Genomic DNA, 23,454 nt, shown 5'->3' with positions numbered 1-23,454 from the left:
ATTTCTGAAGTAGCAGAGAACACCAGGACGCTCTCTGGTTGTGTTAAAACATGTAAAATGGCCCTTAACAGTGAGCATTGCAGTGACCCTAAAAAGAAAAACAAAAGTACCCTCAGTGTGTACTTTTTCTCCCTCTGGTGATCACTGAGGAAAATCTGTCAGTCTATGTGTGGTTTTTACATTTTATTGAACTGGAGCCAGGTTATTAATGCGAATCTATACTGCTAACCTAAAATATCAGTTTTAAATTCGATTATGTGGCTCTATGTTGTACCTTTTAATGCTAAGATGACCTCTGATTGTGCATCCAGGGACTGTTTTAGACTATCTTTTAAATCATTTTCTTCTCAACCAAAAATGGGTGAAACCACTTCTCTGTTGTCCTGGTTTTGTTTGATCATGATAAAACTGTTTTACTTTCTATTTTAGACACATGTATTTTAAAAAATCAGTGACAAAAAACATAATGAATAATAATAGAAAGAAGAGACATAATTTAACCACAAATCTTGAAGAAAGAAAATGTTTAAAGACAGTAGAATATAAGCTCTGAAAATTGAAAACTGGGCAGAGGATTAGAAATAATTGCCGTCATAGGCTTGGACAGGTGAAAGCCTGACTGGGTGTTTGATCATGTTAAGCTAATTTTTCTATTTTTCTGAGAAAAATATAAAAATATATAAAATTAAAAAATATAAAATTAGCATTTCTTACAGATGCAAAATTTCTCAGTGATGTAAATTTCATAACCGGCACGAGCAGACCTTTGAGTGCCTGCCTGTTTTTTGTGATTGCACAAGAATTTACATTACACCTGCACTGTAATGTAACTATAATGTAATGCAGTGTTATTTTAATAAGAATTTTTTTTTAAAATATTGAATAATTACCTGTTACCTGTGGCCGTGTTGTTTTAAATCAATTACAGAATAAAAGACTAATAAAAGAAAGACTGAAAGATTAATAAAGATTGTATTTTACAGTGATTGGTTTAAGTACAGGAACGTGGTGATTTTTAAGCCATAAAAATTCTCACATACCTTCCACACAAAGCTTGATTTTTTAAAAATTAAAACCGGAAATAAAAACTAAATAAATAATGAATAAAAACTCGTGTACCATAACTTTTAATTTATATATTTTTGTGATGTTAACTAAATTAAAACGAGTTAGAATTAACAAACGCTTTTATACATGAAAAGTAATAAAAACAGAGGAACTTGAATATAACATGGGTCACAGTTCCGCCTTCCGCCTCGGGTGAGGAGGGGTAGTTTACAGGAAGCACCTGAACGTAGCACCGCATTATAGCAAGTCCAGCGGCTGTGGCTTGAAAAGGTAGGCGCTGTAAGTGACGCTAACGATTTATCGGTGGTAAATACTGAAATATCCACAAAAGTCACCGGGAGGTGTTGGGCTCATCTTTCCGGAGTTAAAACTGGCTGTTAGTGAGCTGACAGCTCACTCTCCTATACGGTAGTTGTCAAAACAAATGATTTCCTTGAGCTAACTTTAAGCTAGCTTCGCCGTTAAATCTCTGCCCAAAGTTACCGGTACGATCTTTTTTTGTTTTTATATTTTTGGGAGGTAAACTACAACGTTTAACCCTCTTATTTATAAAGTTTACACACGCGTCTTTTAAGTTTGTTTTTTGTTATCATCTTTATGTTAAAATACTTTTAAGCAGGTTATTTTGCTGTGGGTGGGGGTCTGGGCGGATGTAACTTTAGGTTAGCTTAGCCTCAGTTAGCGAGCTTCGAAGAAGAACTTTTAATGATAAACTTTTAGCAGATTATTTCCGTGAAAAAACTGTCAGCAGGTAGCGACGTTAGGCCTTAAAACATAAAGAAATCTGTACTCAGTTACTGTACAAGTAGCAGGCCTGCGATTAAAATCTTACTGTAAGTAAGTGGCACAGCCTCACATGCGGAAGTGAGTGAAAAGCAGCAACACTTGAATGGATTTTTAACCATTTACAGCTGAAAAAGTTGCCATAAATAAGTTGAAGTTGTCGGTGTTTGCTCAGGGTTCTGTTGACTTTTCTATTTGACGAGTCGGTGTTATTAAACTGCTGTTGGTAGTACCTCATACAAAATCTATCTTAAATTTGACAACGAAAGTTGAAAGTGTCTTATATAAAACTTATAAACACTATGCTTTCCTTGAAGTTACCATTTTAAAATTTTTGGATATTTTAGCTTTTAAAGGCGATTCGATAAGGTTCAATTTTTTTTTATATAGCATTAAATCACACAGTTGCCTCAAGGCGCTTTATATTGTAAGGTAAAGCCCCTACAATAATACAGAGAATACGGAGAAAATCCCAACAATCAGATGACCCCCTATGAGCAACCCTTTGGCTACATAGGGAAGGAAAAAACTCTGCATCTGCTGCAGCCGGGTGAGGGAACGGGATGGAAAGATATGTAGGATATAAAGCTATACTAGTGTCTTGTTTTCTAGCATAAATAAACCATTATCTACATGGTTTATTCCTGCTCACGTTCATTTGAGTTGGTGAACAGTCCAGTTGTTAGTATTGTTGTGGGATTCGTTGACTAATTATCTGCACAAATGATAAAATTTATCAATGTCAGGTGCTTTTGTCTGTCTGTTGTTTCCATAGACCGTATAGAAAAGACAGGTGCAACCAGCATCATTAATTTTGCATTCTGCTTGGATTTTTAAAGCCTCAAGGTTGCTGTTTTGGCTCCTGCTGTGTTATTTTTAATGTAATTTTATTTTTAGAGTCAGAAGTGACTTTAAGTGGGGGAGTGCCAAATTATATAATAGATGTATAACTCTCTGTATCCCACTGTATTTCTATTAGCACGTTCCAGATTCCTGAGTACTACTGTGAAGTGTCAATTATGATACATTTCTCATCCTCCCCTCCTTCTTCTACACACCCTCCACTAACGCTCTCTCCTCTCTTATCTCCATCTCATCCTCTTCACCTAAAGCCTGATCTCCTGGACTCAAGTCAGGGCTCTAGCATAGGAATGTGTATGTCGACAGGCATATTTATATGATTGTATTGTCAGCAGATCGCACATCCAACTGTCCCATCTCTGGGCAGCTGACAATGAGCCGCCTATAACAACTACCGGATATAGGCTAATATTATGTCAGCTAATGGCTTGAGTGTGTAAAAATAACACTTTTCCTCTGATAAACAACTTGATTATGTTCTTAAATGGTATGAGAGGCTATTTGCTTAGTGTTAGAGTCTGACAACTGATTCCATTTCAAAGAAGCTTTCAGTAATACCAGGTAACACTGGCAAACGCAGGAGTGCTTACCGGCAGAAAGGTTAATCTCACCTCAGTATAGCTGTCATTGGTCAGAAGTGAGATTCACTGACTCATCGACTCATATTGGACTACTTTCACAAAGCTTTACAACCTCCTCCTGAGTAAATAGATGTGGACGCTTTACAGCCGGCATTTTGAAAGCTGTAGTAAACAGCGGGTTGATGGCCTACACTCACTACAAATGAGCGCCATCCAGAACCTTTGTGATGAATCAGGGGTAAAAAATTTAAATTTCCCAAAATATTTAACACAAGTCCATTGCTTTATTCCTGATGTATTGCTAATGTTGATATTATTCAAATACCAAATAGTATGAAAACAAAATATTTTTACTCACAAACAGTAGTAGAAATGTGTCGGCCAGCCACAACCATTATTACAGTACAGATGGATAAAAGACATGGCTGTCGTGACATCCTACTCTAGTAAAAGTCCCATCCCAGGCTTGCGTTTACCATCTTGGTGTGTTGAAACACTGCATTACAGGTGATGGGTGGATCTAAGTGTTAAACTGCAGTTATTGGCAAATGACTTATGATTGACAAGATGTTAGCTAATGAATTTGGCTAATTTTTGGAGTCGGCCTCAAGTGTAATTGAAGTTTTCTTCAGACATAAAAAAAATGTTATTTTTCTATAAAAACATATTTTCTGTTTTCCCATAAAAGCAAAGTAAACTGACAAGAATACAGCAGTTCAGTCTAACAGCAAGTCTTTTAAACTAACATATTTCTAAGTATTTCGCTAGTCTTGAATAAGGACAGCAATTCAGGCAACCAAAGCAACCAAGAAAACTGAGCTATTGAAAGTTGTAGCAGTAGTTGCATCTTAAGGCAAACTGACGTCCAAAGTAGTTTAGTATTTAGACGATTTGAGAATGTCCTTCAACATATGTAGAATACTAACTATTAATTGTACATTATCTTTCACTGGTCTTTGTAGTCCCACTTGTGATCAAACTGAACTCTGCTAAATGGTAAATGGACTCGTTCTTATATAGCACTTTTCTACTCTATCTGAGCACTCAAAGAGCTTTCTACAACAAATTCATTCGGCCAGTCACACCCATTCACACAAGCACCTTTTCTAAGCTGTTAGTGCCTATCTAAGATTCATGCACATTCACACTCCAATGGATGCATCGGTTAGTATCTTGCCCAAGGATATTTGGCATGTAGACTAGGGGGAAGCCAGTAATCAAACCACCAATCTTCTGATCAGTAGATGAGCTGCTCTACCGCCTGAGCTACAGCCCACCCTTAAGCTAAAATGCTTAGGGTTTTAGAAATGAGCCCTGTAATGAAAATTATCTGGATGCAACTGGGGCAGAAAGGGGCATTGAAAAGACTCAGCTAGTGCTAATTTCCCAAAACTATATTCTGCTGACAAATCAATTCTGCAGACATAACTGGTGTCATCATGCCTGCAAATGACTGGCCACCTTGTTTCTGACTCATCAGAGTTCAGCTGAATTCTGGCACTGCCAGTTTACCCAAACAAAGAGCCAGTGATGAAGTGGTAGGCCATAGCCCTCTAACCATTGTCCTTCTTAATGAAGCCGCAGAGTGGGTATGAGAGCTGCTCGGCATCAGAGAGGTCACAGGTTCTCTAGTCATTGTGTAGTAAACATCGCGCTACAGACCAGGCAGTGTTTCCATCAGCCAGTCTCATACTGACTCCGCATTTTCATATCACCTGATGCAAACAGGCAGGGAAAAAAGGGCATAAAAACCATTTAATAATTCTTAAACATGCAACTGAGCAGGTGTTTGGAAAAGTAATTTAATCTACATTTTGATCACCCATAAGCATCTATACATAGTAAATTAGTTAATGCTTCGCCCTCTTACTTGACACAACACAGTGGCAAGTTGAGCATAGTATCAAAACATAACTACATAGAAAATCTTGCATGTTAATATGACCCTTAAAGCTGCCCAGAAATGCATGTAGGTTTTGTCCAGGGGAGTTATAAGAAAACAGACCAAAGAGCCAGTGTAACAATGCCTATTGGCATTACTGTGTGAGATTTTGCTGGTGATATGTCCCTTTTAAACTGATGCTCAAAGTTGGAAAACAATTCTCAAACAAAATTTTGGCATTAGATTTGGACACTTGATTGATTTGAGTGAGTGTTTTTAACAACACCTAAATGTGTTTTGTAGCCCTGAAGATAAGGTGAAAAAACAATACAGATGAAACGACACAAAATATAGCCCGTTGTCTACTTTGAGGGCCTGCAACTTGGAAAACACTCACAGTATGAAGCTAAAATTTATACATGACTTCATTTGATATACTAAAGTTGTGTGGAAATTACATGTAGATAAAAATCATTTGATTATGAGGGTGGTTGGAGAAGTCGTTTTCTCACATTTATTTGCTTCTGTATAAAATCAACCTGTTACAGAGCAGCTGCATCTGCTTGCACTAAAACTTAATTAAAAGTAACTGGAAATTGTGTCATAAGCATCGACTGTAATGACTGATATCTTTTGTCTCATATTGTCAAGGCTTGTTTGTATACAGTTATGTTGCCATGGTTACCCTTCTGCACATGAAGCATTGGTGGGAGGTGCAGAATCAAGAGCAGGGCATCACCTCGCTTATGGAAAGCCCCTGAAATGTAGCAGTTGCACCGGATGCTCAGTTTGATAATGACTGAAGTACAACTACAGCCTATTAATACTTTCATTCTCAGTGATTCAAGTAGATTAAACCTTAGATTATTCTCATAGATCCTTTTAGATTTGGGACAGATTGTCTCAAAAAGTTGCTTTTGTCTTAAAGGCAACACTCATCAGGTGATTTCCATTATGTATAACATATAATTACTTTCATTATGTACAAACACCTGATTAAGGTCTGTCAGGGGCTTATTTTGTCATTCCAGCAGTCTTCCAGAGACCCCACTTCCCTGTCTCACCTCTGTTGTACACTTAGTTACTGATATGTCCTTTTTTCTTAACCAGCATATGCTCACTATGCTACTATGCTAACTTTTGTGGATTTAAATGTGGTGTTTTTATCATGAAATTAAAACAAGAAGGTGTTTTCATAAGGTGTTGTAGGTGCATTATATAGGTGCACAGTTCAATTTTGTGGATAAAAATAAAATTTTGTGTGAAATAAAAATGATATGGTGATTTTTATAAGGTTCTGTAAGGTGCAAAAATGCGATAAATGAGCCATATCAGCCCATTGGTAGGTGGTTACTAGGCAACATGATGACGTTTAAATATATGACATACATAAGAACACCTCAGGGATCTAAGGTGTAGCTGTGTGCCAGGTTTGGTAGCTAGCTCCTTGTGGTTTTAGGATCAGTTCAGGGATAAAGAAACAAACACACAGACGGAGATTGTGTTTGTTTTAATAAGAAGGTTTTCTACTTTTCTCCTCCTCAGATGCAAACTATAAAGTGTGTGGTGGTGGGTGACGGTGCAGTGGGAAAGACATGCCTGCTCATCTCATACACGACAAACAAGTTTCCCTCTGAATACGTTCCTACGGTGAGTAGTCTCAAATAACACGATTAACTTTTTCACTTCCCCAAAGTAATAATACTTGAAATGACAGTGAGCTGACACACAGCAGCAGCATGGGCCACTTTATTCCTTGTAACACCCAGTGTGCAGGTCTTTCCTGTGGAGTGATACTCATAGATGGGTAAATGCTGTATGTAGGTTACATAAACAGGTTTCTGAAAAAAGTATCGTCAGTATCGACGCCACTGTATTTACAGCATGCACATACCTTTCCAGTTCAGTGAGAGAGTGTCACTCATATTTCAGCTTCACTTTTATTTTTAAAAGATGGGAATGAGTACCAAAACTTGGTAGTAGTACACTACTACCAAGTAATAAAACTCTGGAGTCTTTTAAGAACTGAAAGGACCAAGTTGGGTCATTTATGACTATTATATTTTATACTGAAATATTTTTTTTAATGGCTTTTGATGGGCTTCGATCAGTTCTATTGAAAATGCGTTAACACACATCACCTTCAAACAAGATTACATTTCATTTATATGTACATAAACGTATTGCATGTACTGCGGTACGAGTGTGTCATTTTAATAAAAAAACAGGATGAACTTTACTTTGATCAATAACAAGTTTGAATCAAGTCATTGTAGTCAGGCTGTTTGTTCATCCTTTATTTTCATTATGCTGTGTAAAACGATATATAAGCAAACGTCTTGCTTGTAACTGTAACATTTAAAATATTTTGTGCAGATAAATTCAAAATGAAGCTTGCTGCAGCAGTAACTCTCACTTCTCTAGGTCTGTTAGGAGTGTTCCACAGCAAAACATCATGTAGTGGTTGAGAAGTTGTAGAAGAAATGCATTGGCAAATTAGTGATGTGAAACTTTCTTGATGTGAAGCACATATAAATATGTGTCTTTTTTTTTAAATATAAAATCAACAGACTTCAGTTGTCATTTCAAAGCTTTCTATGTGTAAATATGTCTGAATGCAGAAGTAGAAAATTACAGGTCATCCAGGAATTTAATTGTTTGAGACAAGCCTGTAGTTTACTAATTTATGTGTTTCCTAATCTAATTGTGTATCATTGTCAAAGAAATCAAAATATGTGCAGTGTTTCTGTGACATAGAAAACATGTATAATGAGAAAAATATTGGTCCTAGCACAGAACCCTGTGGAACGCTATGACTAAAGTTTAGTCAACAAATGGTCATAAATGATACAAAAATATGTGAAATTTCATCAGATAAGTTAAAGACCCGTCCCCTTTAGTTTACCTAGACCAATCATATAAGGCTGGTCCATATCATACCGTTCACGGTAATAGCGGTGTAATGTTGGGTAGGGCTGCTCAATTAACCGAATTTTAATCACGATTACGATCTGGGCTTTCAACGATCATTAAAAATGACTGAGCCGATTATTAGCCCCTCCCTCGTGCTTTATTCTCGCGCTGCTCCGTGTGGCAAATCGAGCGCACCTCTCTGCATTTCGAACACGTGTCACAACAATTAAGAGCAGCCAGTCTCCAACCTTTTTTGCGCCACGGACCGGTTTATGCCCGACAATATTTTCACAGACCGGCCTTTAATGTGTCGCGGATAAATACAACAAAATAAAACTAGTACCGGTACCGAAAAAAAGAAAATTTATTCATAACTCACGTGAAAAGACCCAGGAAAACCGAGTAAACAATAAAAACGATAACAAAATAACGCTGAAAACTGATAAAAAACCCTGAAAACTATACATTTCACACCTGAGCCTCAACTCTCGCGGCCCGGTACCAAACGACTCACGGACCGGTACCGGTCCGAGGCCCGGGGGTTGGGGACCACTGATTAAGAGGACCCGAGGGAAGCTCGGAAAGCTAAGCAGAAGTTATTTGGAGAGGAGAGTGACTGCTGTTGGTTGAAAAGAGAGGTAAAAAAAACTTCAGTGGTGTGGAAACATTATGGGTTCGCGGAGTCAGACGTGGATCAAGTAGACATAGTGTGTAAACTTTGCTACAGTGTCGTAGCTGCACCACAGAGCAACACTGCAAAGTTCACTAAACATAGATGTTTACATTTTTCATTTATTTTTTATATTGCAAACATTTGCACTGTTATCAGTATTTGCACACTATTTTATATTATTTTTTGACAATCTTTAAAGTCATTATTCAACACATTGTTATTGTTAAATAAATATCGTCAAATAATCGAGATCTCAATTTCAGTGAAAATAATCGTGATTATCATTTTTGCCATAATCGAGCAGCCCTAATGTTGGGTAACAATAAGAAAGTGAAATATTGCGATAGAATTTGGGTAAAACGTGAATGCGCAGTGCCTTTGTTTTCATACGCACATGGCGGAAAAAGAATGGCGGCGGAGAATGAGAAAGGCGAAAGCGGATCGTTGAATGAAACGGATGAACCAGAAGTGGTTTGTAAAAATGCTGCAACTTCAGTGGTGTGGAACTGGTTTAGCTTTCGACCGTCAGATACACAAAAAAGCACTATTTTTGGTAGAGCATGCTAGCGGGCCGTCGTTATTACCGTGTTGTTTGGAAAATACGGCACACTTAAAATCAATCCTTTGATTTTTCTGAAAGTCGACAGTGCCCTTTATAATCCCGTGTGCCTTATGTTTGAATTCTGGTTGTGTTTACTGACCTCGAAACAATTTTATGTGGTACATGGCGCTCGAAAATCTGTCAAATGTTTTAGTACGAGTTTGCTAAGCTACGAAGCCGCAACGCTTGATGGATTGTCGGAGCATTACAGCTATCGTAGGCAGGAGTCTCGCGGAGTGATACGTACTGTGCTTCAACATAATGTTACCGTATTGTGTGTGTATAACCTCTTTTTAAGTTTTGTGGATGTTATACATGGTTATGCTGAGGATATGTCGGCCAGTTTCCCTTTTGGTTAAACTGTCAGCAAGGAATTTGCATTTGCACTGTTACATTTTTATATAACTTTAATGCACATAAACAGCTGCTTGTTTAAGTGAAAATACATTGATGTTTTGTTTTTGCACTAATAAAGTTGTGGAGTTGTAAAGTATTTTGTCTAGTGTCAATTATATCGTCAGTTATATCGTTATCGCAAATTTTCAAATGTATATCGTGATAAATATTTTTGATCATATCGCCCTGCTCTACAATCATACACACATCCATGTCCCTTTAAATTTTCTGTGCTAACACAAGCTTTTCCCTCAGTTATTATATTACAGTGCATCAACTATGCACGTGCCATTCAAGCAGAGGTGAGGTGGATTCAAGGAACAATAAAACACACCTTTTCAGAAACTGAAACAAACCTCCTTTTTGCATTTGGTCTCACGGTGTTCATTTATAGTAGGCAAAGTTTGTATGAGACGTGACGTTTGGTCTACAAATATATCCAGTGTTTTCTAATAACATTTCTAGTGTTATTAAAACTCGGTGGAACTCTATCTTTCGGTCAGCAGATGGTCAGCAGCACCTTGAAATTACATCACATGTATTTTTCTCAAATATCTTAAACCTTCGGTGTATCAGTGATGTAAGTAGTCATTTCCCCCAAAGGTCAGTTGTCTTTCATGGAATATTTTTTCTTAATTTAGATTTAAACCAGTAATGGTCATCAAACATTTTTACATGGAATAACTTGGTTGACCCACTTTCCTCTAATCTTTATTGAAAAATGGTTCCTAAATTAAATTTGTGCTGATGTTACAGTTTTCAAGGTTGACACATGATCAAGTTGGACTTTTCTTTATACCTATAATAACACGGTGAAAAAAACAAAATGTTCTTGATAGAGAGTAAGAAATGTTAGAAAAGGAGACCCTGCGTTACACTTCGAGGTCTGTTTCTCATACTGCTGAGCCAACAGAGCCAAATATTGATTAAGCTCCACCTTAGATTTAAGCTGACATCTTGATAAATGGTAAGTGGACTGGTTCTTATGTAGTGCTTTTCAGCTCTGTTTATACAACATGGCCCTTTCATACAAACACTTATTGTTTATACTTTAGTGCTTTCTATCCACCACACACACACATTGCTACTGCAATGAACGCATTGCAGATCCAACCAGCAACTTTGCGATTACAGATGAACCGCTCCTAACCTCCTGAGCTACAGCTTCTCCATTAGGCAGAGAGAGGTTGTGACAGTTCACACACAGAAAATGCTACAAGTTAAATGTTGCATATAAAAATGAAGGGCTTAAAAGTTATTACAATACGCTTGTTAAATGATGACTTATAAACCCTGCTACGGGGTCCAAGCTCCTACTGCATTCATTAAGCTGTCCTCTTTTAATTTGTTACAATGAATTGTATCTTGGTAGCAGCACCGTTTTGCACTCAAGCATGAACCTGGATGATATTTTGGTAAAAAGTTCTTTTTCACAACTACAAGAGTTTTTGCACATCATTTCCTTGAAGTTGTAAACTTTCTAGCGCTCGCTGTTTGTTCTGATTCTTGTACACGTTTGTGTCGTTTTTGGTGCGTGCAGTTGGTGGTTTCATGTCTGTACCTGCAGGATTAGAAATGTGTGCTTGTCTCCTGACATCCTGTTTGATTCGTGACTATTCAAAAGTGTTGCGTCACGCTGCAGCAGCGCGATGAGGAAGAAGCTTCGCAAGCTCTGCAGCGTGACACAAATGTGGTCCATGTGCGCCTCAGCTCAGCTGATCCTGCATTCTCTGACTCTGTGGTTTGTTGCCATCAGAAAACAGCTTGCTGAGCGTTGACAGGCTCTGCAGCCCTGCTAGAAATATCTGAAATGCCTCCTAATTGATGATGGGTAGGGTCTGTGAGTAGGGACCGCAAACTGATGAGTAATTGTCTTCTGTTTTCTGTTGGTGCCATTGCTTGGTCTGTCAGCAGTCAGCACTGTTTGAGAATTGCAGAAGCAACAGTGCTGACTCAACTTTTATCTTTCTCTTCCTGTCAGACTGTCCATCTCACTCACCTCGCTTCCACTCCACTATTTTTAACTCTTCAGTACAAATGTTGTACAACCAATTCTGTTTGAATTTTTATTACGATTTTTGGCGGCCACCAATTACTAAAACAAGATCTTCTTTTTTTCAAGTTAAAAAAAATGCACTTTTTTTCCAGTATTACTACGGCTGTTACTGATTATTGTTGTCGTATAAAAGCACAACCTTCACATCTAGACTGTTTTTCAGCTTAAACAACAGTAGTATTTGCCATTTTACCTCTTTATGATTCTAAAACCTTATCAAGATCAGAAAGTACTTTAAACTTTAATGCATTTAAAAGACCAATGGGAAAATACCTAGGGAAAGAGAGTTGATGATAAAAACCCTGAAAACCATAAATTTCATCCCCAAGCCTCAACTCTCGCGGCCCGGTACCAAACGTCTCACAGACCCTTACCGGTCCGTGGCTCAGGGGTTGGGGATCGCTGCTTTAATAGGCTCGTTCTTCCCCGGGCTGTATGTTTGGCAGTAATGGCAGTATGTATATGCAGGAATGGTCATGTCAGTATTAATCTATTATTTGTTTATGTACAACTACTTTATTTCAAATGCGTTGTTTAAATGTCACATTGTTGTTATTCCATTATTTTTCAGTGCATATGAGCTTTCCTTTTCATATTTAAAAATGCGCTCTGCTTCTTCTTAAAGTCAGTCAACAAGAGTAGAAGTGAGGGCATCACGTGACCACCTCTGTTTGCCGAGACTGGGCTGTTTGCTTTCTGTCTGCTCTTCTTTGTTTTCTCAGTCCTGTTTGAGCACTTTTATTACCCACCGAAAAAAATAATGTAAAAACATATCTTAACGTATTAGCTGTTTGTAGTTTTCAGCTCGTCTGTGGCTTCCTACTAATGAAAACACTGGCATAGTAGCTCTTTGCTGTTAGCATAGAGCTCTTTTTTTCCTTATTAGTTCTACATGTAGGAAAACCTTTATATAAGTACTAAAGACTTGACTTTATTATTAAAATACTGATTATAATTACTGTGATATTTTGAGAATAAAGGTGTAAAACATTCGTTGTATTAAATTACCTTAAGATTTCTTTTATATTGCGTTATTGATTAAGATATTGCCCAACATAAAACAGGAAGGCTGTAATATTTTCAGAATAAAGGTGCTATTCAAGACAGAAGTGGAAATACTTTCAAATAAATGTAAAAAAAGGATATCAAGAACAGTTTTATTGTAAAATTTTACTTTCTTTCCTGATAAATGCAACTTTTTATGCTTATTATTTTTTATCATCCGTGAATAGTAATACGATTTTACACACCTCCAACATGTTATTTTGTTTTTATTGGTTACTGTCACATTGTTGTTATTCCTGTGCAACATCCTGTTCCTACCTGCATTCTCCTGTTGTTAATCACTGCCTTATTACTTAATGTCACCAACTTACTTAATGAACCCTAATCTTTGAGACTAGTCATCATGCAGCATTAAGTTGAGCAATGTCTTGTTTTAGACAAAAGACTTTATTCTCCTGTACGCTTTGTTTCATGTTTGCTCTGTGTGTGCGTGTGTGTGTGTTGAGCAACTATACATCAGTGTTGTATTATGTGTCTGCATTGTTTCCTGTCAATCTGCTGACAAACAAGCCACACAGTAAGAAATTAGGAGAGCGTAAGTCTACTCCAGGAAGTAATTCCTCACAAACAAGTCACCTTACAGGAATCTGATGTCAAACCTGTCACATTTTACAATGAGTGTGTTTATTGTTTCATTTCAGGCTGTTGTTTGGCTCTGTATGAAACTGAAACGGTATATAAATACAGTTATCGTAACAGCACAGTCGGGACACCGTTTGGCGCTTTCTTTCCCCCACTGTGTCTGCTGTGATCTGTTTCCAGCAGCTTCTGTAGTCTGAGCTCCATCCAAAGCTCTTACCATCAAACCTGTGTCTCTTCTTCTGTCTGTGTGGTGGATGTTTGAGTGGTGGGGCCAGTTACTCAGTGTTTCTGTCCAAACTTGACCTGAAGAGCACTTCTGTCTCTGTTTGTCCATTTCTCTGCATGTGTGTGTCGCACACTCTGAACTGTTTCATCAGTCTATCAAACGACGGGTCAATTCTGCCTCCCTGTGCTTGGAAGAAAAATAAACAACCAACAAACAGACAAGTAGAAGAAATTTTGAACAGTTGTAGCAGCAGCTTCTCTGGACATTAGGTTAGCATTGGGTTAAAAAAAGATGGTAAACCATCGTGTTAATGCCAAATCCTGTAAAACCAGTTAACAGTTAACTGGGGTTTCTTACTGGCTCAGGATCTTTGAGCGTGATTACACATAATCATGATTTGTCTGCATATAACTAAGGCGAAAAGTCTGTGTGACTTTTCCAGACGTCAGTGCATTTTCCTGCTATCCTCGGTCATTTGACTGAACTTTCTGTTAAGTTTCAGCAATTAAACAAAAACATTTTACTTTGATGGAAGACCAGAACCTCTGGTGGGTCCCAAAATGTTTTACGTGCCAGAAAAGCTGTCGTCTGCTGACTCATCTCGCCTGATTCACTTTTGGTGGCGTGCGACCAAAGTGTTTTTTGGCTGTCTGCTTTAGCTGTTTCTCCCTCGACCTGTGGCTACCATCCAATTGTTCTGATGCCTCCAAGTCTGCTGTCACGAGGGTCTCGCTTCACAGCCGTCTGCACAAACAGACACAATGGAGGCTGTGGGCCAGCAGTGACCAGCAGCTCCCAAATAAGATGGGCTTCACGAGCACAAACACCCACTGGTGTGCACCCAACTGTCTGCAGGTCAATCAGCTCTGCCTATTTAATCATTTTATTTGGGGTGTTTCCAATCTGAGTAGTATTTAAAGTAAACTCCTTGTGAAGACTCGTTGCTTTAAGTGACTGAAACGGTTTTCAGTCCAAGACGAGACTAAAAGCTGAGCCTGTATTTTTAAGTTAATGAATAATTGTGTTAAATAACATTACAGTTATAGTTCAAAATGATGCTGATTGTTTTGTGAAACAGTCGAGCAGCTTGAAACTCGCTGATGAAACATGTCTCTATGAAGATCGTCGTGCAACAAGCATCTCCAGTCAACTACTGTGACCGTACTTTGTTTTATAATGCATGAGGTCATCATCGTGAACACTCCCTGCTTTAGCGCACGTCCGCCGAGCCAAAGTTAGCAGGCATGTTGGGACTGGACTGTTTTATTGTACACAGCAGCAGCCTGAAGGTATGGCTGTGATTAAATAAAAGGAAGGACTGAACCAAGACGCAGCAGGTCTGCTTACCCGAACAACAACAAAACAATATTCAGTTTCCATCATTTCATGCAATTCAGTAAAGATTATGTATGAAACAAACTATTTGAAGGGCAGCTGTTTTACCCATTTCCAGTTCCATATCTTTATCATTGGACCCTACTGCAGTAGCTTTGCATGATTCACAGTTCACAATAATCCTGATTTCTTTTACACCAGGCCGAGTAGCTGCACCTCTCAAAAAGAAGGGTTGAACAGCAAGTAGGTTGGATTTCTCTGGCCAAGATGGCAATTTTGAGAACAACTGCTCTGAATCACATCATACAGATCCAGACAGTTGTCTTAGATACAGCACACAATGTTAAGAAATCCACTTCACACGTTCTCAACACTGGAAATGATCGGTTTCATGGAGGTGAACGCCTGCGGTGTTTAGTCAGTTTAAATCAATTTCTCATTTTCCCTCTTGCTGCAGTTCGTTTGTGCAGATGTAAATATAATCGCACTTGAGTGTGGACCAAAACAACCGCACCGAGACCCTTTGGAGGACGTCTCTGTGCGGTTCCAAATGAACTCAGCAGTTTGTTTGTGGTGTGAACAGGATACGAGCTCAGTCAGGCCCAATTACCAGGTAGATGTTGAAAGTTTGAGCTAAAAAAACAAAAACTTCCCGTAGTCACGTGCGGTTATTTCTTTGTATTCTGTGAAGCATGAGGTGCTGTAGATGTGCACAGGCTAGCAACTAGCCGCCCAACATAAATTGTCCTTGTTCTTTTTCAGTTGACACGTTTAGAAACTGAACTGATTCTGACCGGAGGAAATAAACTGTAGGTGTGAAACCGCTGATGGGCGCGCTCATCCACTGTTTAATGAGTTAAAGATTTGCTTAATGGCGCATCATGTGCTCATATTTTAGCCTTTTTAACTTTGCATATTCAACACTGGAGTTGTCTGATTTGTATGACAGCGGTGCTGAACGTCTGTCAAACAAAAACACTAGGAAAGCACTTCCTTTTTCAACGATTTAACAACTCAAGAAGTCTTCTTCCAGTCTACACTTTACTTCCTTTTTTTGTTTTCTGCTCTCTCTGTCATATCATCCGGCTTCTGTTTTCTCACTTTTTCCCCTCTTTGTCCCCCAGGTGTTCGACAACTATGCCGTGACGGTGATGATCGGTGGAGAACCGTACACTCTGGGACTGTTTGACACTGCAGGTAAAAAAATCTAAAACCATTTCAGTTAATTCACTGTAGGAACACCGAACACACTCCCACGAGCAGTGACTGCCTAATATTTACAGAAAGGTTTTTTTAGTGCAGTTAAAAGCACTACAAAACCTAAAAATAAAACTAAGTCAATGTGCTAACCCTCTTCTATCAAAAAGATGATGAAAACTTCCTGGGAGGAAAAAATGCATCATGAAATCTTAATTTTTGGCTACATCTCACCACCACTTTTGGTAAAACAGGAAGTAGGAGAGAGTGAGAGTTTTTGGTAGTGTGAGATGTTAGCTGGTGGAGATGAGACTGAGTGGACTGCGATCTGCTCCACATTTACCTGTCAAATAAACAAGCCACACTCCTAAGATTAAACCTTTTCAGTATCCATACGTTTAAATGAAAATACCCGCTGCGTCGTTATGGCGAAGAGGGTGGAGGGTTTTTGTTTTGTAGCACGCTGCACATGTTCATGTGTGGTCCAAAGTTGGACACTTTAATATGGGCATTGATTCAGTTCTGGAGCCCACCTCAACTGGACCTGAAGCTTTGTTTTGTTTTTTATCTCTATTAGCTTAATTTTGTCATCTTGTGCCTCCCCCTGCAGGTCAGGAGGATTACGACAGACTGCGACCCCTCAGCTACCCTCAGACTGACGTCTTCCTCGTTTGTTTCTCTGTTGTATCACCTTCATCCTTCGAGAACGTCAGAGAGAAGGTTTGTTTAGCTCTCTCTGTGTTTTTTGTTTCTAGATTAAGATTGACACATGTACATTTTACCTTTTTAAACAAGGGCTGTCAGAATAATCTGTAAACCAAATTATTTACTATGACAAGTTATTGTCTTCTCAGTAAAAATTAATTGAGAACACCATCAGCTTGGTTTTAGATCTAAATTTGTTCACAGTGTAACTTTAAGGACACAGAGGAGGGTTCAGGTCAGTTGGAGTTGCATTAAAAGTCCATTAAGCCTGACCTTGACCTTGTCTTTTCACAGTGGGTGCCAGAGATTTCACACCACTGCCCACGGACGCCCTTCCTGCTGGTGGGGACTCAGGTGGATCTCAGAGACGACAGCAACACCCTGGAGAAGCTGGCCAAGAACAAACAGCGAGCCCTGAGCTGTGAGAGCGGAGAAAAACTGGCTCGTGAGCTGAAGGCCGTCAAATACGTGGAGTGTTCAGCTCTGACGCAGGTACGGAGAGAGGAGTAGTCGCCTGAGGGGGGAGAAACAGGCCTTTAGTATCCATGTGAGCTCAGGTCTGAAAAGATAAACTGATGAGGTCAAAGGAAGTTTCACAGTTAAGTCTAATAAGCGTGGCGACGTGTAGCTACAGAACTGTCTGTGTCCAGATGTGAAACTGGAAACATCAGCTCATTTCCATGTGGCTCCGTGTACTAGGCATGATTCTGGTTACAACTGCTAATCAGCTTTTAAAAAGCACTTTTAAAAATAAATCATCATCAGACAATTACCTGTGAGTATTAAATAGGAACTGAAACTAGTATTTGAACCAAAAAAGTTATCAAGAAAGTGTTTACTGAGATCATAGAGGAGGGAAGGGAGCAAAAGATCGTATTTCTGTAGACTTCTATACATTTTTTTTTCATTTTTTCATTAAAAGTAAATCAGACTTGGTTTACTTTCCTTTTGACTTCACTTCTGAATCTTTTGCATGGTCTGCGGTGGGGGGGAATCAAAGTGTTTACCTGCTTTAAAAAAAAGTCTTCTTAAATGTAATTGATTAGTTAAAAACAGAAGACTTTCCTCCTACATGTTAATCTACTTATTCTACATACGGTCATGTTATTTAGTCAAATTCTTTTATTTATTTTTATGTATTTTTTTGGTAGAGCTAGACAGAAACCGCCTCCCCTAGCACAGCGGTCTCCAACCTTTTTTGCGCCACGGACCGGTTTATGCCCGACAATATTTTCACGGACCGGCCTTTAAGGTGTCGCGGATAAATACAACAAAATAAAACTAGTACCGGTACCGAAAAAAAGAAGATTTATTCATAACACACGTGAAAAGACCCAGGAAAACCGAGTTAAAGATAAAAACGATAACAAAATAACGCTGAAAACCGATAAAAACCCTGAAAACTACACATTTCACACCTGAGCCTCAACTCTCGCGGCCCGGTACCAAACGACTCACGGACCGGTACCGGTCCGAGGCCCGGGGGTTGGGGACCGCTGCCCTAGCACATTCAGCGAGAGGACAGGAGCTCCCTTTATTAGAAAAAAGTATTTGTTATTTTACTTTGTTTTATTGCAAGTAAATTTGAGGCATGCAGAGATCTGTGGCAGAACTCCACCTCGGTCTAAAAGGATGGCAACGTCATCTATTTTCATTTCTAGTTTCCTTTGTAGAATTTTCTTTCTTTTTAAATGTGAATTGAATTTTTTGAATTTAAAATTTAAATTTGAATTCTGTTTTTTTTTTTTTTTTTTTTAATTAATTATTATTTATTTATTTAATAATGGGTTGTTTTTGTTTATTTAGAGGGGACTGAAGAACGTGTTTGACGAGGCCATCCTGGCAGCTCTGGAGCCTCCGGACACCAAACCCAAAAAGCGCTGCGTTCTGTTGTAGACGCCACGACAAGAAGAAGAAGAAGAGGAGGAGGAGCAGGAGGATAGGAGAAGGTGGAGGTGGACCAGGAGGAGATTATTAACCCAGATGGGAACTGAGGGGGGGAGGGTAGACGCATTTAAACAGTGCCTTCAGCCATAGTGACTTAACGTGGGTGTGGTGTTAGAACGGATAGGCGCTTTGTTTTCATCACCGTAACATGACTAACATGTTTGAGCAACACTCTTCGCTAACCTGGAAACAGGGTTTTAATAATCGCAGGAAGCAGATTGAGCAATAGTAGTTTAAACCTCAGATGCCTTGAAGATACAAACAATGGATGGAGTCACGTTTGCAGCTGAAACTTAACAAAAACTTTTAAAATCATTAAAAAAATCTACAAGGAACTGTATAAAATATCTGAAATAAATGTTGGGAACAATGTGTTGGGTCAGTAAACTGCTGCTTTATATTTGTGACACTTGTGTTAGTGATTGATCTGCTGTTGATTTCATAGTCTTGAAATAATTTGGTAATCATAGAGTTTGAACGGTTGTGGTGTACAGTAGCAGTGACGGGCACTACACTGTTGATCTCAACAATGGCTTTTTTTAATTTGTTAACTTGTCCACGTTAAAACAAAAAAACTTTGAGCAGTATTTTTCCCTTTTCTTTTGTTAACATAAAGATTAACTCTGTTTACAGATTTAGAATTTTTATTTTTAACCTTTAAACCAAAAAATCGTATGCAGTTGTGCAGGCTTTGTGGATTTGTGTAAGACATAAGAGAGACACGTGGCACTCGTAGATTTTCAGCTGAGGACTCTCTAAATACAAAAAATAATAACCTACAGGAGAAAAAAGCCTATTTCAAGTCAAACCTGTAGAGCTGCTTTGATTAGATTTGACTGTTGCTTCTGTAAGTGCAGTTTTTATGTCCTGGTCACCGGTGAAGTTAAAAGTATTTAAGGTAGTGCTTTAAATTAATTGTCCAGAGGTGTTTCAGCGTAGCTGCTGAGTGGCTGTGTTTGCTTCTAGAAAGCCTTTGTTGACATTCTCATCCTGTGGCGAAAAATCCTGTGAAACTTGAGGCAAAGGAGCTAGTTTGCTCTTAATGTATCCACAATATAATTCAAGAAAGTCCTTTTGAAGAAAGCAGGAAATCTTTCCAAGCAGCTGTAGTTTGATCCCAACACAAGGTTAGATAAATCCTAAAGTAGATAAACCCATCCACCTCTGCTTAAACTGTAGATTTAAATGTAATCAAAAGTGTTGATCATAAGAAAGTCAACATTAGTGCTGTTTTATTCAATCACTGGTTTCAAAAAAGCAACAAGAAGAGCATCAACAAACCTTTTCAGCACTCTTATATCATCTAGCCGACACCTTTGGGCACTTTTAAATCTAAATCCCAAAATAAACAGTAAAAAAAACTCCTAGCTGTTTCCTCCAAACACTGGAAGAATGACCGTTTAACCCAACATGCTGGAGTGAACTCACGCCTGCAAACCGACCAGGGGATTCAAACAAGGAACCTTCCTGCTGTGAGGCAACGCTGCTAACCGCTGCAGCTCCAGTAGCCTTCAGTTTAGGATTGTTTGAGAGCCGTGTCTCCTCCTTATAACGCCTCTGCGTGCTGTAGGTGCGAGTTCTGTAACTTGACTTCATCCGTGTCAAAAAGAATAACTGAGACTAAACATTTACTAACTGGGCAGAAGCTGCACGTTGCAGGACAACACATGCATTGGTGTGCACAGTAGCTAACAGTGCCTCAATCTGTAGCTGAGAGAAGTTAGAAACTCGATGTTCTCATGTGGATGCATTGCTTTCCAAAGTAACAAAAATAATATTCAGACTCTTTAAGTCTTGAATTGTCTGAGATTTCTCAAGTTCCACCTGGTAACAGGACAAATGTGGGATATTCAGGAAATCTGAAGTCATGCAGTTTACACCTGACCACAGAAACGTGAATGTTTTGCAAGAATTTGCATGCAACTGCACACAACATTATATAACTCCTAACAATAACTTTTAACTGTAAACATTAGTAGAGATATTGAAAAAGATTGGGTGAAATGTTCCTTTAGAACGAGTCACTGTGTGAAAACTGTGAGACGCGCCTTTTTTTTTTTTTAGTTTCTTAAATGTTTTCCACCTTATTAAACTGTTAAAGTCGACACAGACAAACGGCCCACGTGTGACCTCTTGTTTTGTCCACTCCTGCTTCGCTGCTCCAGGCTAGAACCTGAGGTGGTTCTCTGGTGGCTCGTTGGCTCCTCCTGGAGGCCTTAAAGGGGATTAGGCTGGTTTAAAGGATTCTGTGTGTCATTTCATTGGCTAAAATCAGACTGATCAGTGTTTGAGAAGTTAAAGTTGGGTCTTTTAAAGACATCAGTTCTACCTTCATTCATCTTCTAGTAGCTTCACAGTTTTTATTTCATTTTAATGTTACTACCTTTAAATAAGGAAGTGCTGCGCTGACCTTTAGAAAAAAACCCTCCTCAGTGACTGAATTTTCCCAGTCATTTATTGCAATCTGCTGCTCTGACAGCAAACTTGGACTGAAAGAGTCGGTGCTGCTTGTTTTTATTCATCTTTCATAAAGTTAGTTAAAGCTACAATCAACAAACCTCTGATCTGAGGATGGTTTAAGGCGGTATAACTGGTGAGATATTAAAGTTCTCTGACACTGATCAGGAGTCAGTAACACATTTGAAACCTTTAAACTGAAATCATTTCCCATTCAAATGAACTGAAATTCCACTTTCCCTCCTCTGTTTCTTTTCTATGGTTGATGATGGTTTATTCTGATTATGTATGGATGATTATAAGTATTATATAGATTTTTTTTCTTTATTGTTTCCTGGTGATTTTTTTTTTTTTAACTGGCTGTTTCTGGAATTTTAATTCCTTTTCTCTTTAGACGTTTTTACTGACACTTGACGGTTGAGTGCCAACAGCTGGTTCGAGTATTGCTGGCCGGGTTGAAACTAAGTGATAACAAGCTTCTAATGGCAGGAGAGAAACATGAGAGCTGAAGCAAGAATTAAAGATGTTTTAAAAGATGAATGTTGGAAGCGGTGGGTGTTTGGAAATAATAAAACCAGTACTTGAATGTTTTTTTTTTCACTTGGACTTTATTTGTTTAAATTAGAAAACTGCTTTTTTTTATCCCTGTGATTGCCAGGATCTTTTTAATTTGTTCATTTTAAATCATACTGCCTCATCATGGATGAAAGTATAAATGTTTCAAAATTAGATGGAGGATTTGTAGTTGTTCTTTTCAAATAGTCTTAGTAATCTGAATGTATAATCTTTTGCTGTTGTTTGTTTTTTAAAACAAACAACAACAAAAGATGTGAGGACAGTTAGCTTGTCTGAGAACTTTAGCAGAAGGAATATTAATTTAGTTGTATGAATATATCTAATTATTCCTTTTATTTTAAAAAAGTGAAAGATGCGTTAAATACTTCAAAAGCAAAGGGCAGCGTAATTAAAGATATGACACTTTTCTTAACTAAATAAAAGTAATTGTTTTCCAATTAGTAACAGACCTACATCCACACTCAACAGGCACTTTGTTAGGTACACCATTCATCAGCACAACTCAATAACTTAGACATGCAGACACAAGCAAGACATTCTGAAGTTCAAACGTCAGAAGAAAGGTGACTCATGGTTGTGGTTGGGATATGCCTGCACAACCATCTTTGGGGTTTACATAAAATTGTCTGAATGACAGAAAATATCCAGTAAGCAGCACGTCTCTGGGTAAAAATTACTAGACTTTTTAGAGCAGATAGAGAAGCAACAGTAACTCCAAAGTCCTTACAACCAAGATGAGCAGTAGAGCTACGGTAGCAGAAGACCGCACTGGTCCTGAGATAGACAAATAGACATATAGTTAATTAACTATTACTCATCGTGGGGAAAAATTCCCTTATTACAAAAACACCATAAACAGACATGAGAACAGGAAACTGAGGTCATCACTCACACAGGAGATAATGAAGATATTTTAAATTATCTGCAATAATAACTGAATCAGTTTGCTCATTAAAGCTAGACTTTTAAAAAAGTGTTCAATTGGTTTGGCACATTTAGTCCTCCATACTTCCGTAAATACACGGTTGGTTTTCAATAATGCTGCTTAGTGCAGCGACCCAGGTTCAGTGTAGGACCCACACGGCGCTTTCTCTGACTGACAAAGGAGCATGAACTGATTTCCTTTTTCTTTTTTCTTTTTTTTAGATAGCGCTGATTGTAATTGTTTAAAGTCACTTTGGGCTTCTGGGCTCCAGGAGCCGATATGGAGCCGGTGATCCCTTTGGGCGGATGCGGAGTGTCAAAAAGTGATCGAGATCAGAAAAATCAGGCCAAGAGGACGAGTTATTTCTTTATTTTACTTATAACACCTTTAAACCCTGCTGGCTACAGACTATTTACCAATACAAGCAAAGTTATTACACATGGGAAACACAGAAACATTGGAAATTATATTTTGGCACCTCGCGTTTTCTTAGTGGACTCTCAAAGCCGCATTTTCAGTGGGAAATGTGTCGCGGTTCAGACTCTGTACCTGAAAATGATCAGAGCACACAGAGTGTCTGCAGCTGCTTAAATAAACTCCAAAATAAAATTAAATCAGTTTTAGA

General features: G+C 38.5%; 1 protein-coding gene across 3 annotated transcripts; it reads left to right on the top strand.

The window, feature by feature from the left end:
* The first annotated feature begins 1,253 nt into the window (after positions 1 to 1,253).
* LOC146363507 (cell division control protein 42 homolog) lies at positions 1,254 to 21,918 on the top strand. 3 transcript variants are annotated; one of them, XM_084920221.1, is made up of 6 exons: positions 1,254 to 1,338; positions 6,721 to 6,825; positions 16,147 to 16,219; positions 16,830 to 16,939; positions 17,219 to 17,416; positions 18,731 to 21,918. In XM_084920221.1, the coding sequence occupies exons 2-6, from the start codon at positions 6,721 to 6,723 to the stop codon at positions 18,818 to 18,820; spliced, it is 576 nt and encodes a 191-aa protein (XP_084776347.1). In that variant the 5' UTR covers positions 1,254 to 1,338; the 3' UTR covers positions 18,821 to 21,918. The 3 variants fall into 3 exon arrangements, with proteins under 3 accessions (XP_084776347.1, XP_084776348.1, XP_084776349.1); XM_084920222.1 differs by having other exon boundaries at positions 1,290 to 1,347; XM_084920223.1 differs by lacking the exon at positions 1,254 to 1,338 and adding an exon at positions 1,361 to 1,476.
* Positions 21,919 to 23,454: the final 1,536 nt, after the last annotated feature.

This window comes from Perissodus microlepis, chromosome 22 (assembly GCF_051167445.1).
Source record: "Perissodus microlepis isolate ML-2025 ecotype Zambia chromosome 22, ASM5116744v1, whole genome shotgun sequence".
In the NCBI taxonomy this organism is placed as follows: Eukaryota; Metazoa; Chordata; class Actinopteri; order Cichliformes; family Cichlidae; genus Perissodus; species Perissodus microlepis.
Note: the sequence above shows the minus strand (reverse complement) of the source record. Positions and strands in the feature narration are given on the sequence as shown.